Below are 16,683 nucleotides of genomic sequence, written 5' to 3'. Positions count from 1 at the left end.
GCTGCTCGTGAGTACCGTGCGCGCAATCCAGTGCTACAGCGCACACCCACACCACAAATCACCCGGGATCCAACTCCTGCAGACTCCCTCCACCACCAGGTGCAAGCACTGCTCTCACAAGGGCCCCGAACCAGAGGGCTCTCTGGGTTCCTCATTGGACTCTTGACTTTGGTGACTTTTGTGCATCCAGCCATTTTTGGAGATGGTTCCTTTCCCGCCACGGACTCTCATGGACTTCTTTACTTTTGCTTTTGTCCTGGCTGCCATTTTGCTGCTGCTCTCGGCCGCTTTTCTCTGGACCCCGACCCTCCATCTTGTCCATTCCCTCGTCTTTTACCCTTTTCCCTCATTTCCCCCTTGACGATCCTCAAATGTTTCTTCCCTTTTCTGATTTGTCTTTTCTGCATACCCTTGTATCCCTCCCACCCTCCCTTGGTGCTGTGACTGCATCCCCCCTCCGACCCCACTTAATGGAACTCTGCTTTTCTGTTTTTTTTTTCCCTGAGAAAATCTACTATGTGTATATATATGTATATAGAGCTAACTCTAATCACTAGTATATGCAGTAGACCTTTGTACTCTCTACCATTCCTATAATAATCCACATTTGTATAGCGCACAATCACCCGTTAGGGTCTCTAGGCGCTAGGGGCCGTCGGGAAGATTAAGCAAGCTATTGCCCAGAGTCGCATGGTGCTGGGCTAACCTGCCGCCGGAGCCGGGGATCGAACCCTGATCCCCAGATTCCAGTGTCAGTCGCCCTGGCCGCGACGCCACACCTCTCCCACATGTGACTCTTAGAGTATATCCATCTGTATCCCTTCCTTATGTATATAGAGATAACTCTAATCACTAGTATATGCAGTAGACCTTTGTACTATTTACCATTCCTATGTGACTCTTAGAGTATATCCATTTGTATCTCTTTCTTGAGTGACTTTACTACTTGTACATTTGCAATTTTCCTTTCTGTTTGTATCTCCTCCTTGTGTGACTTTACATCTTGTACATTTGCAATTTTTTCTGTTTGTATCTTTTATGTAACGCATGTCATTCTAAGTCCTTTTGTTTTGCAACTGGTTCTTATGTAAAGTGCTCTGACACCTTCGGGTAAAGTTCGCGCTATAGAAAATCGCATTAAATAAATAAAAATGAAAGTGGCTGGTAACCCGGAAGACACAGCTAGTAGATTCCATAGCTGTGCACTGGAGATTAGCAACTGGATGCCCAACCATTGTTTTAAAACTTAACTTCGGCAAAACCAAGGTGCTCCTGTTGGTCAACAATACATCTTTCTGGTCCCCTACTTGGTAGCCACAGGAACTAGAAGCATTACCCACACCGGTTACTTAACGGGCTATCCTGAGAGGGCATTGGACTTTATGTTTAAAACAGTAACACTGTCACTGTTAAACGGCACGCCCTTCCGATCTGGTGCACCGCGTTAGATGGCACTTTTTGGAGTCTGGTACGGAAATACAAACGTGCCCCCCCCCCCCCCCCCCCCCCTTGGCAGCCAGCAACCACTGTGTGTTTACATACACATAGGGGAGGGAGGCAGCAGCATTTACTGCGGAGGGACTCACACAAAGGACTCACCTGGAATTTTTCATCGACTGGGATTGTCTGCCGTGCCGAATGTGCTACCCGTCAGTCAACTAATTGTTGGGACTCCACTGTGTGCTTGAATAGCTGGTTACTGAACGGGCTATCCTGTCGGATGTGGCATATCGCACTGCAAGCGGTCTCAAGTATGGCGGAGCCAGGAGAGAGAGGTATTGCACCTTTAAATGTGAGCTGGGGGAGAGCCATCGCTTCAATGGGAGTGGCGGCAGTAACCTAAAAGGACCCCAGGTGCAAACAACCCATTGATGAACTGGCACTGAGGAAAGCTGATGAAAGCTGAAATGCATCTGCCTAGAAGTTCATTTCCTTTTGGACTCCGCTTGTATTTGGGTAGAGAATAAAGCCTTTGTGAGACGTACTCTTGCTGTGTCGGACCTTTTCTTACTGAGAGGCGGCATTAGACTCCCGATTCCTGGCGCCTACAGGTCCCAGAATGCAATATTATTACTGGCAGGCATCGCAGGGGTGGAGGTGGTTATGAGCTGTGTTGTGACTGAACACCCAAAGTCAAAGTGTCCCACAGTATCCGCTTGCTCCACAGGTCCCCAGACCGCAGCAACCTCCAAGTCATAGGGAACTTGACAGCGAGGGCAAGGCTGGAAATCCACCGCGCCCGACTGCCACACCGCTCCTTGTCTTCCCGGTCTTGAAGGTGGGCCTTGTAGATTCCAGTACCCTGGATACAGCAAAGTTTCCGCCGAGGCCAGTGAGTTCAAGGCCAACTTGGTTCTGCGGGGGCCTTGCTAGCGCAACACTGGGAATTGCGTGAAAATGTCCAGAAACCTCCTCCTAAAAAGAGACGAGGCCACAACATATATATATATAGAATAGTAGATTAGAGATAACTTTATTTGATTCGAAAGTATCATAAAAGTATACAATTTAACATACAAATTCACAAATGGTATTTCTTGTCCGAAGGTTCAAAAACAAAGACATAATACGCAGTATATCAAAAAGCACAAAATCAGATAAAACATTAGATTGCTAGAAAAAGATTCCTAAAAAGAATCGATCCAATAAAACTTTGCATAAATACTAACATTTAAAAAGAGTTGGTAATATAAAGTGCACAGTGCATTGTCAAACGACAACATTACATATACGAGTGGGGTGGCCTCTCACTCCAACCCCCTCGATTAAGCATGGCAACCGCCAAAACTTATTGCATTTTAGCCCAAATTCATTCATATGGATCATTAATAGTATTTCATTGCTATAGATTTTAGTGGGAAAACAATGTATCATATCAGAAAACATACTATCAATACCGATTCCTAATTGAAAGGGCAGATCTAGTAAAACTAAGCATAGAGCTACATACAGCAGCATTTTGTAATGATCTCAAGTGTTCAAAACCTTCCTTGTAATTACAGAGTCGGATTTCCCTCAGGAGGGGTTTAATAAAACGATCTCTTGGGGCTTTATAGAGTGTACAAAAAAGTGCAGAGTGCACTGTTGAGCTTCATTATCACATGGGCAAGGGGGTAGCCTCTCACACCAGCCCCCTTGCTTAGGAAAAGCAGCTAAAAAGTGCAGTGCATTTAACCGAAATCTAGTAAAATAAAAACGCCATTGCGTATTTGTAGTAAAAGCTAAATAAAACTGTTGCTGTGATATAACCGCTTAATTTGAAAGTTGTTTGTCTTGTTTGGACAAGCCTAAAATAGTACGATATGCATTCTTAAACACCATCTTGGTGTCCGGTTTGATATATTGAGGGTTATCGTAAAAATTTCCAAGACCAATTTTAAAAAAGGTTTCCTTTACACAACGCAACCATGGACTCTGCATGGCATTGTCCAAATTTACACAGGTTTTTAGGATTTCTTGTGAAAACAGCCGGTCTTCTGAGGGCCATATTTTCCCCCATAGGAACAATGGGGACACATGGATACTATCACTTACGAAGTCTAAACCCACCTTGAATGGCAAAAAGTGTAGGAGAACTATTTGGAACAGATAAAAGATGTTTTAAAAATGTATTCTCCATAATTTGTATTTGTACAATTTTATGGTATCCCCAAACCCCTGCCCCATAGGTCGCAACCGGTAAGCATTTATATTTATACAGTATCTTCAATTCTGCTATTGGTTTTTGACCTAGTTTGCTTGCAAAGCAGAAAAGGGCCTCTATTGATCTGCTTGTCTTTTTTGTACCTGAGTTGTAATTAGAAGGTCCCAATTCAAAGTTTTATTAAAAAGGTTTCCCAAATAATTAAAGTTTGGGACTTTCTCAATAACCATCTTGTCCACAACAAATTTACGGGTTTTAGTCCATTTTGGGCCAGACACCATTGTAAATGATTTTGTAAAGTTAACCTTTAAATCTAATCCCAACATAAATTGATTAAAAGAATCTAAATATTTTTGCATACTATTTGTAGTTAAAGTCATTAGCACAGTATCGTCTGCGTAAGATAATAAAGGTATATGTTTACAATTTATTTTAGGGAAGTCCAGACCTTTTTCCAACAACAAAAATTTCTAAACCATTTGTGTAAATTAAAAATAAAAATGGGACCAAAATACAGCCCTGGCGGACGACTTCAGTTGATGGAATCGACCCAGTTTTTTCACCCCCAGGGCCATATCGAATGGCCACAGAAGTAGCAGCATGTAATCTATGCAACAAAGTAACCAGTGATTCCTCAAACCCCATGGATTCCATTAGCAGCCACAATTTCCCCCTGCACACAGTATTGAAGGCGCTGGATAAGTCCATACAGGCCAGGTGAATTGAGACACCCATGGCCTTTATGTACTTATCCATGAACAGGGCCAGATTGAGGCACGGCTCCGTTGTCCCCCTACCTTTTCTAAAACCATATTGTGTGTCCACAATAAGTCCAGAAGAGTTCGCCCATGTCTCTAGGCGGGCCAATATTATTCTCCCCAATAATTTGCAAGAGGCGTCTATTAAGGAGATTGGCCTATAACAGCAGGGGTCGCTTTTATTACCTTTTTTAAAAATGGGCACAACTACTGCCTCTTTCCAAGATGATGGAATGCGCCCCATAATAATCGCCTTAAAAACATTAAGCTACAGGGGTGCCCAAACTTCAGGGTTATTTTTAAACAAATCCAAGGGTACGGCGTCAGGACCTGGTGCCTTGAGTGGGATGCCTCTTCGCAGGGCCTCTTCCACTTCACCCAACGAGAGCGATAGACTGAGCTGTTGAGCAGTCTGAGTATTAAGATAGATTTCATCCTCACTTTAGTTTATCGATATAGTGCCCTTTGGATTAAAAATCCCAGAGTAATGGGCCTCCCAAGCCTCCCCAGTTATATGCATGATCACGGACCTGTTTTCGTTAGTAAAGAGGGGGCGGTTTATAACCTCCCAGAATAAACTACTGTCTCTCAAAACAGTGGCTTTCTCAAGGTCATCCCAGGCCTGCTTTTTTCAGTTCCAATTTCCTTTTTTCAACGGTCTCTTTATAATTTCTTCTTGCTTTCTTAACCATTGCCTTATCCCGTGGAACTCCGTGTAAAGCCTTCTTCAATAATGCTTGAGCTGCGGAGCATTCAGCATCGAACCATTTATTAACACGGGTAGTGCCCTTCCCGGCAGGTTTACATAAATATGTGGCCACACTCTCGCAGAGAACTTCATATATAGCTATATACACATTCTGGGATGCCTCTATTGTGTTCTTTACCTCTTCAGGTGCCCAATTCACAATCTTAGAGGTTTTAAGCAACACAAATTATCTTTGGTAAACGGTGTTCTCCCTCTTATAACCACAAACTGGCTGAATATAGTTATATCACCATCTTTCCACATACATTTTTGTACTTACCATTCCCAATTCTGATGATTCTTCCTAGCCAACTGAACTCCCTGTATAACACTATTAAATCTCTCCACACTGGAATTACCTGCAGTATGATAATTCAATGTGGTAGTATGTAATTTCTCTTGAAACACTTCTTAATCAAACCAGAAACAAACTGTAGTTCATTATCAATGATTACCACCTTTTCAAAAACAAAAATCTACACATCAATCTAAATAATGTAGTATCATCCACAGCTTCTACAAATTCTATCTTAGGCCACTTAGAAAAACGATCCACTAACTCTGTTATCTACACATTACCATTTGTCTAATGCCAAACCGGTCCTGTTATGTCAAGTTCCAGTTTTCCCCATGGCATGTTTGGACACTTCAGAAGACATAATGAGGACTAAATGTTACCCGATTCTGGTCTGTGTTTTCACACACAATACAGGTCCTCCTCAATCTTTAAACATCAAGATCAATTTCTGGCTACAAAACCACTTATTGACCCTTCTTTTAGTTTTCACAACTCCTAAATCACCTTCATGACAAATGTCTAACAATTTCTTTCTTAGACCATCAGGGGGAAAAACTTATGTACCGCTCATCAAGCAATCATCACTGATCCTGCATTTCTCTTTCAACTCCCAAAAGTACTGTCTTTTTTCTTTTTAAACAATTGCTCTTTCTCTGGCTAGCCTGCAATAATATACACTTTTACTATCAATAATTCTTTGTCATCTGCCATGATAGTACGCCATTCATTTTTATCAATGCTAAACTCTGGTAACATTACATTCTTCTGTAAAGATTAGACGTCCAGTATCGTTCTCTCTTACTTAACAGCCCCAAACATACAGAAAAGAGGTCTTCAGAGATTTTCATTGTGCTCTGCACTGGCGTTAACTGAATCCAAAATGTATTCAACATAGAGCCTGTTGACGACTATGCAAAATGTATATGTACATTACACTTAGTTATGTTGGGAGTCTCTTTTTGCTGGCACAAGGAGAGCATATTATTTTTATCTCCTACTACATAGACCACTTGCTAGGCTAGAACAACACAAACTTTTGAACTTGAATTTCATGCCTAGTAGTACATATCTGTCCTCGACATATCTAGCTTGACAGCACAATGCACAACAACGCTGCATCAATTGTGCCTCCCTTAAATTAAGTAACCTACAGGTCAATCAGGATACATTTGGGTGCCGGCTTCATCGCACTTCCAGTTTCACTATGCTCAAGGCATGGATAAAGGAACAAGAGAAAAATGCAGACAGTGAGACACCCATTGAATGTGTTAATTCATGGAATCTTCTCTAGTAACATTGACGAGGAAAGAATTGTTGAAATGACTGATGAGTAGGAGAGTGTATGTGTTTCAGAAATTACTTCATATAAAATGATCAAACAAATTGAAAATAAGTACAGCAAACTTAAAAATCAATGCTAAATAAAAGTATATATTCCTTACCTCAAGTTCATATTTAACCATATCAAAGGAGTCATTAGAAAAATAAACTTCCTCAACGCTGTTGATTAGTTCTTGTTCTGCCTGAGGATCAGACGGTTGTTCACGCAGTTCTCGGAGTTCTTCCTTTATTTCAGACAAACATACAAATTAAATTAATATTTAATACACCTTGGCACAAACACTTTATTCAAAACTTATCAAATAGAAATGTTTCAAGTTACCTTTTAACAAAAATGAAAAAATCATACTTACCACCCATCAACTTAAAAGTAGTAAGTACTGTTCTCCTTTTAATTAAACAGTACATTACAAGAAAAAGTAAAAACAGATGTATATACAAAATAGTTTCATGATGTCACCGCCAACATGAATGAATACAAGTTGCACATTTCTAGTTCAATTTATATAGCACTGTAATCTATATCAGCGCCTCCAAGTGCTGGTTTGAGTACAATGAATTTAATGCCTGAGTGGTTACATTAATGAACAATATGTGTTTGCCTAATGCAGTAAACACATTCAATCATCTCTTGGGGCTTATGTTACAGTCACAACCTGAGGGTACTATTCTATGTGGAAAAGGAGTGTTTTCAGGCTGTTCTAAAAATTTGAAATAATCTAGGTTCCTTTTCTTCTAGCCATACATGGACGTGGAGGTGGTTACACAGTCTTAGTCCCTTACCTGAATATAGGTGCACACATCGAAGTGCAAAGCTAACCTCCGTTACATGCTTTGTTCTTTTCGATCTAAAGGGTCTGCATGGAAGGTGTTTAAAGATTTTCTGTTTAAGGAAAGTCAGTGTTTCTTCAACAGGCACCTCAAGGCTAAATAGGTTTTAAGTTAACTGCTACAATTTTTCTGAGGTTCCTACAGATCACGGGACTAAATTACCAAAACCACTGCGCAAGAATGAGTGCGTTTTGGCAATGGAATAACGTGTGGAGTAAAGATCATAAGGAAAACAGCAGCAAGAAGTTAGCTGCTGCTTAATCTCTAATGGAGCTTTAGTTGCTGATTATCAGCGGAGTACCAGCCAACCCATAAGTAAACCAGCTATTTACAACTCCTTTTAATACCAGCATCCTAAACTCCTCACGCTTGGTAAGGAATGCTAGAGTTTACACTTCCCTAGTCTAGTGCCATGGTTCATGCTTTACAACCACCCGCACCAAGGAATTAAATCTCTATGTGGAAATTGAGTGTTGACAGGGAGGTTTAAATTTACGAACGGGGAACTGGGAAGGCACTTGGGCATGACTAGGGGTCCGGAAATGATACTCTGCGAAAAGATCTCAGACCACCATCGGGAACACTACAGACACTTTCCAAGGCATCCATGCAGATTTAAGTAACAAATGCCACTCTATCCATTAACAGGAATATAGCTCTTCACTCAGTAGGGTAATCATGGGAAGATAGGGGAGGTGACCTCCACTGGCTGAGGCATGTTTTTTGGCAATCACCAGAGATCCATCTGCAACAAGTGGATCCATTCTCTGGAATAAACCTGATGTTTCTACCCAACTCCTCTGCCCCTATTTTAGCACTAAATTCAAGGGTCTATGCTATCCAAGAGTACTCGGGGAGAATGAGAGAAGCGCCTATTTCCACAATGCCACTGAGCACGTCTCCCATTCCAGCATGGCTAATGCAGTGGATCACCAGCTAGCACTGTTGTAGCCGTCGGGCGATTCTCGCTGTTAACCAGCCAGTCTAACCTCAACAAAGCTGATCAGGAGAAGAAAAGCAGCCCGCTCAGCTAGGGATATTGAGTAGCAAACACTAAGCTCCACTGTAAAATGGCAGTGCCAGACCCAACAAGATGTTATTACTTGTTGTATGCTTTACCAACACTAATGTGGCAAGGCATATACATTGTTGCCTAAAAAGCCTCTTAGCCACAAAAGAGCCATATTAGAAAGTGAGAGTTTTTCTCCGGTTTGGAGAAGTTACACTGAGCTGATGAAGACAATACTGTAGCAAGGTACATCCAACAACAACTGTCTGGAGCCATGACAGCTAAACAGGAATGCTTGACCCGGATTCTGAATCTCAGCCAACAACTAAAACCTACACTAGGATCAGCAAAAACAACCCCAAAAATTCGACCTTCTCAGAGAGGCCAGTATGGGGAGCCACGCAGACATTGTGACAGAATTGAGGTAAGGCGTGTATCTGAAGTTGGAAGTGAGAGGGGTTCAAGAGTGCAGGGGTGAGCACCAGAATCAGAATGGCTAGGCGTGGATTTAATTGTTTATTATAAATCAGTGGCAGATTAAGGGAGATTGAGCACTCAGTAAAAGAGCCATAACATCTGAGGTAATACGTAAAATTACACAGCCGTCAGCGAAGAGAAATAAGACATATAATGTTTTCGTAAGAGGTCTGCACTTTCAAATAAAATAGAGTCTAAAACAAGGATGATGTCATAAATAACAGACTGCAAAAATGCAACGGCAGGTAACTGAGGAAACTTTGGGTGTTGTGGACTCTATCTCTGTCAAAACAAATCTGACCCACCAATTAAACACACAATGAAGGAGATATCAACCGAAGGTAAAATAGCATGGTTTTGTAAGTAGAAAGGGTCACCAACCCAAGAGTAATCAGGCACTAACATTAAGAAATATAACAACTACAGCAACTTTATCTGAAACTGGTGCAAATTATGTGAGAGTTCTTTCTAAACAGAGGCACTCAAATCAACATCCTCTAGGCAGTAGCATTTAGAAAGCTAATAGAAATCAACCCTGCACAACAGCAGAATAACATTCTAGGCAGAGGGATAATATAAAAGCTGATCAGAAGGAAAAACTATTTTCACAGCGACAACATAGTAAATTCTTAAGAGCTAAACCAAAACCTTCACATTAGTTTCATAAATCCTCTATCGACCGTGTGACAGCAGTGCAAGAACCAGACAGGACTAATTAATATAAGACTTTAGAGAAGGACTGCAACGTTCGGACTGATCGTGAAATGACAACAAGACAGATAAGCCTAAGCATAACTAACCTGCAATTGATAACTCAACACCATCATATTCAAAATGTGATTAATGGCATTTGTGATACTCAGAGAAATAGGGAGCAAACCAAAGTTCTACTCTATATCCCTTACCTTTGCTACAAATCAGGATGGCTTCGGCATGTGGTCTACTGGCAGTAACAGCTAACCGCTTATTGGGAATTGAAGCCTGTAAAATTGCGTCCCAACAATATATGGTCCCCATTTCTGACATTTCTTAGTACGCAGAGAGCAGAACAATGCAAGTGGCAGCACTAGCTTATTGCTAGATGGACTGATCTGTTGAGGGCCGTATTCATTGGGCAATATATGAGTTGACTGGGCAAATGTGTGAGCTGTAGTGCGATGAGCCCTTGGTTCAGCAATAAAACGTGCGATTGGGGCGTGCATACCAGGCCAATTGGAGCATGGCCCACATTGCTGAGCGGATTCCCTTCCCTCCATTGCCCCCTTTTTGTATTTGAGGAGAGTGCAGCGGTTGTAATACAACTTATTAGCCAAAGTTTATCAGATGCTACACGTTGTACTATTTATGTCTCTTCCGGCTACGATATGTATGCTGCACCTTGCTGTACTGATTTAAAAGTACAATAAAAAAAGGTGCTCCATCTCAAACAAGTGTGCCTCCCTGCAGATAAGTCGGATGCAACTGTGGTCAGTCTATTGAAAAACATTCTTAAGGAGATACAGACAATAAAAAGCAATCAACATGATTTAGCTAACAATCTGGAAAAACAGATTAAAATATCAGGGCCAAAAATTCATTACAAATACATTTCAATGGAAGTTACGTGCTTTAGAAGAAGTGGGTAAGGTAGCATAATAAACAGCAATGCTTCAAGAATGCATTTTTTTTTAATTAGGAAATTGTTGTAGGATGAAAAAGCCCCTTACAGTTTCGACCAAACAACAGGGAGAAACCGCAAACTAATCCAGGAGGGTCAACTGTCCAGATACCAAGATACCTTCTCTGCGACCTCAAAATCACATACACTCACTATGAAATCCATTACTCTGTGGTGAATCGTATCAGAAGAGGAGGGAAGCGCTGAATCATATCGGAAGAGGAGGAGCCGGCAAGCAGGTGAATGGGCGTAGTGCAGCGAGTGGCGGTGAGGCGGAACTGCGGCTGAGCTACGGCAGCGAACGCCTGAGGCTGCCCAAGCTCTCCTTGATCTAGAGACCGATCTAGAGGCCACTTGAGCGCCCTCGTACTACAGACTACGGACTGAGCCCGAGGTCCGAGGTCTGAAAATTTGCACCCGGTGACGGATGCCAACCCCAACGGACCACAACAGGCAGCCTGCGGTAAGGCGGGTGTGGTGCGAGCAGAGGCAGGAGCACAGCCCTGCTATCAGTGGCCGCGGAGTGTTGAGCCCGGGTGCGCCCGCGGAAGCGGCCCAACTAGGTTGAGAGCGGCTGGGACGCCCCAGTGTGCCCGCTCCTGTTCCCTCTTTTGCCTCCCCCTCGTCATTCCCTCGTCCTTTCCACCCTTTAATAGGGGAATACCTCTATTTGCAACTCAACTCTCACCTTCAACATCAATTCAGACACCGGATTGGTCGCCGGGTTACTGACAGAGGTTATTGGAGGTCGTTAGAGGAGGCAAGAGAACAGAGAGGCCACCAGTCAGTATTACCACCTGTCACCATTCTCACCAAACATCATCAGCCATTCAAGATCTTTAAAGGGACTTAAAAAAAAAAAAACATCAAACTTAGCCAAAGGCGGCCATGGCAAACTAGGCTAACCAGGTTACCAAAGGTCACATCAGACAAGCGACTTTATAAGGCAGTATAAGGCAGACGCCCACCCCTTATAATGGGGTCAGGTCGGCTGCCTTTGGATACTGCCACGACCCCAATTAAAACGGCGGCGAAAGAACGAGGAGATTATAGAGACTGGGGGCGATCTTTTGCATAGCAATCTGAGCATTCCAATAGGAGATAAAGCTCGAGAACTAGCTAATTTAGCAGTATTTTCTTCAACTTCTCCTGCAGACGCCCAATATTCTGGAGTTCGTAGCAGGCCCAGTAGCAGGACCAGTCAACCACCCCTCACAGGATTCTTTAAGCAGCAGCAAACTGTAAAAAAAGTTAACCGAACAGCAACAACAGCCTGTGGTGCTAACAGAGATCAGACATCTGAGATCAACACAGTAATGAACACAGCGTTCTCGCATGACCCAGGGTGCATGTCTTATAATGCCCGTCCAGAGATTAAAGAAACCAGCAGTGATCACCAATTATCAGTTAATAGCACTGACATCTTTCCAACAGAGGCTGCTGTGGCCTTCTCATCAACAACACCACAAACCATTGGCCCGCTCTTGGTAAAAGCTCAAGTTCACGCTATACCCAGTGGTTGTAAAGGCACATTTATGCAAAAACCACAAGATTGTAGTCAAAGTGAGATCAATTCCTTGAGCAATATATCGTCTGTCCCGGACCTAAATTCATGTGACGAGGTCTTTAAGTCCCCCCTCGTTCGGATACCCTCGATTGCTCTGCCTAAGTCAGAAACTGTTAGGGGTTGCCAAATCATGATACCAGAGGCATCCTCCAGCCCAAATGGCAGTACACATGCATTTAAAACGGATCCACCGAGCCTAATCATGGAAACCAGTACCATTAAAAATGACAACAATTCAACCCTAGTCCTAGGTAAAATTCCCGTAGAGAATGTGCCTTCTTTAAACGGACAATGTAAGCTTGTGCAAGCTGATTCTTTGATTAATCCGCTTAGTTCAGCTGATTTATCATTGCTAGCCAAATATGAAAAACGTTCGGGATGCAACCTGTGCTTCAGAAAATAAAATAAAAGACCAGGAAAACGGAATATGGGGTAGTTTACTCAACACAATGGATAACATCACCAATGCTCTAAATTTTCATTCAGATAAACTGAATATTCAGGTGGATTTACTAAACACATTGGCTCTCCACGTAGCCGGGATAGATGCTAAATTGCTTCACTTATCTAACCTGGTAGCTAAAGCCTAATTAGACAGAGACAATCAACTATTACCATGCACTTGTGCCCATATGATTGATAAAATCTCAGAGTTACCAACTATAGTGAGATCCATGGTGCAAGAGGTCAAGGTGATGTCAAACAGAATAGTACAAAATAAAACAGGCTTAATAAAACAACCATGGTCCTCACCCTGATACAAAAACTTCAACTGTGGGATCACCAGAAGAAATTGGGAGCACACTGACAAAATCCGCGATAAGGAGAAAATCAACAAAAAACTAAAATTGTTCTAATACCAGTAAAGCTGATCAGCATATTATAGCCTAGTCAAAAATGAAGGTCAAAGTAAGTGAAAAGCAATTCCCAAGGGGAGAGACTTCACAAAATGCCTGAGAAACCCCAGGTCTTGAGTGAAGGAAACAAATCCATGGACCTACCAGCAGTAGACAACGTTAATGCCTACCAAATTACCTCAAACCAGGCGCCGACCATTAATATAATTTCAGATGGACTAACTAAAAGAGCGAAAAAAAGATTAAGGAAAGCTCACAACAAAATAAAGAACTTAAAAAAAACACAAAACACTGGTTTGTCCACTGAGCTCATCACAAACAAAATCTATCCCATCTTTAGACCCTTGGAACCTTGTTGGGGGGAAACTACGGTAAGCCTAATAGGACCAGCCCAAATACGCCTTCCCACCTAAGTGGCCCATGACTGCATAAGGTCACAAACTAATGTAACATCTAATTTACAAGTGAGTGGCCTAGATCAGGACCAAAAAGGAACTGACCATCAATGTGATGAACAAATTGTGGTCAAATGGAAAAGTATTAACAATGTTGCCTTCTCAGAAAACATTCCAACTAACATCAAGCATATAGTATCCTCTGAACAACCATTGGTGGAAGACACCGTGCTAGGCGATGGGGTTATTCAAGACATGCAAATGTCATTTGAGATCGCTGGTAACATAAAAAAAGAAAAATCAAAGATTAATGAATTCACAGATGCAGCTATGAAATTAGCATTCTGCCCAGGTTATGCTTCAAGAGGTCTCCATGATATTTTGAATCGCGGCAATATTTTGAAACTCTGATACGCAATCCCAGAGTTTAAAGATTTAACATCGGAAGACTTAGATTCAGTTGATTTTAAACAAGATCATAACAATCCCACCAAAGAGATGACTTTTACAACTTGGCACCGAGAAGAGACTGTCACAAAAATCTTAGCAAACAAATTACAATTTGAGAAATGGGGCATCAAAATATGGAAAATCAGTGAAAGCCAATACCCAACTCTGCTGATCCCGAAGTTAGCAATAAATAGCCCTGCCTCAATGGATTCTGCTATGAGTACAAGTTCAAGAGGTAATTTCAGGGTATTAAAAGGAGCTTCAGGGTCAATATCAAATTTAGATCTGTCATCCGGGATCAAGATTAAAAGTTGCACCCTGGGCTTTTGTGTGTGTGAAGAGCTAAAGAAAGATACAGCTCTCAGTGATGATTGGAGCTGGCTTCCTAATACTAACAAAAGGGAGAGCTGACATGCACGAATGATGCTTAAAGGGCTCAAATAAGGACCCAAAACCCTTTAATATTTGCTTGTGGAATACCAACGGTCTGAAAACCCTTACAGAGGATCCAGATACAGTATTCTTTATTAGGGATTTTGATGTTTTAATGTTCCAGGAAACATGGTGCATGGAAAAGGAACCCCTAATTGGTTATTGTGAGTATTTGAACCTTGCATCCCGTAAGGCAGTCTTTGGTCGAGCAAGTGACGGATTATACATCTACGTTTCTTTGAGTTTGGACATCAAACATTATGAAATTGACTTTCAATTGGCGTGGCTTTTGTGTATCAAATTAGTCCTTAAACATCCTATAATACTCTTAAACGTCTATCTAAGTCCAAAAAACTCTGTCAAGCCTTCTCAATTTACTGCTCTATGGGAAGTAGTCAAAGTGCTGTACCACAACCACTTAGACGCAATGATAATTATCTCAGGAGATTTCAATATGCACCTCCTTATTTAAATGGTGTTAATAAACCAATTAGAGCACTGACAGATGTGCCGTTCCCAACTTAATAAATATAACCGTGTGTTATCACAGTATGATGGCCAAATACCTACATAAAGAAAAACAGGCCAATTCTCCATCATTGATTATTCCATCCTCTCAATGGGGCTGTTATCCTTCCTCTATAAGTATCAAGTAATACAGAGGATAGAAAGTGATGACAATCCTCAATCAATCTCCCTGGCTCTATCACTTGTTCACTTTCCAGAAGCAAGATCCATGAAAAGCGTGCCAAACGCTGTTAGCCTTAAAAGGCTAGTGTGGAACCCGAGAAACCAAAAGAAAATATGGGACTTCTTAAAACTTGCAATCTCTAAAGCACTGATTGCAAAAAAAAAAAAGAAGGGAAGTCCATGGTTGATTTATGGCCTTGTTTGTGTGTCTCCCTTGTGGATCACTTTCCTCCTTTTACGACATCAACAGGCTCCATCAGGTTACCCAAAAAATCAGGATGGTACACTAATTGCTGCTTTGCCTAAAAAGAGAACTTGATAGGAGGTGTAAGGGTGACTTTTAGAAAACCAAATGGAGCAATAAAAACTTTGGAACTTCATAAATTAAAAAGGCTCAGAAGACAATATAAAAACGAAATATGGAAAGCCAAACAAACTTACTATGAGGGAATATGGTCCAAGCTACATTATTCATGCAAAACTCGAAATCCAAAATTATTGTGGGGCGTAATAAATAATCTCGAAAATGGTAGTAAGAGAGAATAGTGCGAATATCACTGAATCCTGTTGGGCATCTTTTATTTATAATCTTTACGGTACATCCTCGGACCTACAGCTTAATACTAATACTGTTTGTCAAAAGTCAAGCAGAGAAGAAGGTAGAAAATACGTGAATGGCCAGCACATTATCCAAGCGGAGTCACAATGGCCTACAGAGCAAGTTAAAAAGGCAATAAACAGGATCAGATCAAATGGAGCACCTGGCCCTAACGGAATTCCAAATTAAATTTTTAAAGCAAATTTTGAGCATAGGTCAGAGGTTTTAACAATTTTGTTTAATGATGTTATTAAATTTGGATCGGTTCCCGAGTCATGGCAAGGAAGCATAATTCAGCCGATATATAAAAGTGGTCCACAAGACAACCCTGCAAATTATAGGCTAATTGCCCTAACAGATGTGGAGGCAAAAATCTTCGGGAGCTGCCTGCTTGACGACTTGGAAGAATGGGTCGCAAAAAAAGATTTTATTCCAGCTTTCCAATCAGGCTTTAGAAGGGGCGAATCAACGACTACGAACTTGACCTTACTGACTTTATTGGCCAAAAGAGCAAAATATAGAAAGCAAAAGCTATATATTTGTTTCGTCAACCTTAAGGCCGCTTTTGATTCTGTTCCCCGTAATCTAATTTGGGCCAAGCTTTCAGAATGGGGTACTCAAACCATCTGCTCAACAGGATTAAATTGTCATATACCAACAGATGGGTCCAGATCGCAGTCGGAGACGGCAGAAGTACAACCTGCCGATTTGAAACTATGAGTGGTCTGAAACAAGGTTGTGTTCTGGCTCCATGCCTTTTAAATCTTTTTATGGCTGACCTACCAATACATTTTAAAGAAGTTAACGCTCAGTCACCTACCTTCTTAGGCAAAGACATCAAATATTTACAATATGCTGATGACACCATTTGGTTAAGCCATACTGCCATAGGCCTTAGAAGATTAGTTGACTCTTTTAATCACTTTATCACC

The 16,683-nt window shown here is 41.6% G+C and overlaps 1 protein-coding gene across 1 annotated transcript in view; it reads right to left on the bottom strand.

The window, feature by feature from the left end:
• The window catches only part of VPS50 (VPS50 subunit of EARP/GARPII complex), an 821,620-nt gene that overhangs the window by 695,413 nt on the left and 109,524 nt on the right, over positions 1–16,683 (bottom strand). Inside the window, exon 3 of the mRNA XM_078663657.1 lies at positions 6,890–7,012. Within this exon, the coding sequence (XP_078519783.1) occupies positions 6,890–7,012 (123 nt within the window). The remainder of the gene's footprint in view (positions 1–6,889; positions 7,013–16,683) is intronic.

Source organism: Lissotriton helveticus, chromosome 10 (assembly GCF_964261635.1).
Source record: "Lissotriton helveticus chromosome 10, aLisHel1.1, whole genome shotgun sequence".
In the NCBI taxonomy this organism is placed as follows: Eukaryota; Metazoa; Chordata; class Amphibia; order Caudata; family Salamandridae; genus Lissotriton; species Lissotriton helveticus.
This window is presented reverse-complemented; position numbering and strand designations above follow the sequence as displayed.